General features: G+C 57.2%; 1 protein-coding gene across 1 annotated transcript; it reads right to left on the bottom strand.

The window, feature by feature from the left end:
* Positions 1-6: 6 nt before the first annotated feature.
* Positions 7-550, bottom strand: LOC111660007 (HEAT repeat-containing protein 1-like; the record flags this gene model as incomplete). Its single annotated transcript, XM_087175371.1, has 3 exons — positions 354-550; positions 153-271; positions 7-32 (listed from the first exon to the last, which is right to left on the bottom strand). Coding segments are annotated over exons 1-3 (327 nt in total), but the record flags the coding sequence as incomplete, so codon positions are not given.
* Between the last annotated feature and the right edge of the window lie 53 nt (positions 551-603).

The raw sequence follows: 603 nt of genomic DNA, 5'->3' as shown, positions 1-603 counted from the left end.
CTCCACGCTGAACTTATCTTCATCCAGGACATCTGCACAGAGAGGTCAGAGGTCAGAGAGGTCGGGGGGGGGGTGAAAGAGAAAAGCTGCAACAGTTAAATTCACTCGAGTCCTGCAGGTGGACGGCGGCGGCGCCGAGCGTGGAGACCTACCCGGCCCCACGGCTCGCCCGTCGGGACACAGCTTGTGGCAGATGTTGAGCAGACAGCTGAGCAGCAGCTGTTTGGTGTACTCCATGTTGCCGTGATCCCCTGAACTCGGCTCCAGACTCCTGAGCACAGAAACACACATCAGCTCGGACAGGATTCGCTCACCTGAGGGAACTCGCTCCGCCCACCAACACCTGGGTGTACCTGGACAGCAGAGAGAACAGGACCGGCACCAGCATCTGGGCTCTCTTCAGCTTCTTCTTGTGCTGCAGCAGCTCCAGGACCAGAGTGACTCTCTGCCACGGCACGGCGCCCCCCTCTGGACCGGCTGCACCGCTGTCCTGAGGTTTCCTGACCACACACACATCTGTTATTCCTGAAGCCATGAGATAAGACAAGACAACATAGCATAGCCTAGCCTAACGTAGCATAGCATAAGATAAGATAGCATAAG

The sequence above is a fragment of the Seriola lalandi genome, unplaced genomic scaffold (assembly GCF_002814215.2).
Source record: "Seriola lalandi dorsalis isolate HSWRI2012SDOR001 ecotype SW California unplaced genomic scaffold, Sedor1 jcf7180001986309, whole genome shotgun sequence".
In the NCBI taxonomy this organism is placed as follows: domain Eukaryota; kingdom Metazoa; phylum Chordata; class Actinopteri; order Carangiformes; family Carangidae; genus Seriola; species Seriola lalandi.
This window is presented reverse-complemented; position numbering and strand designations above follow the sequence as displayed.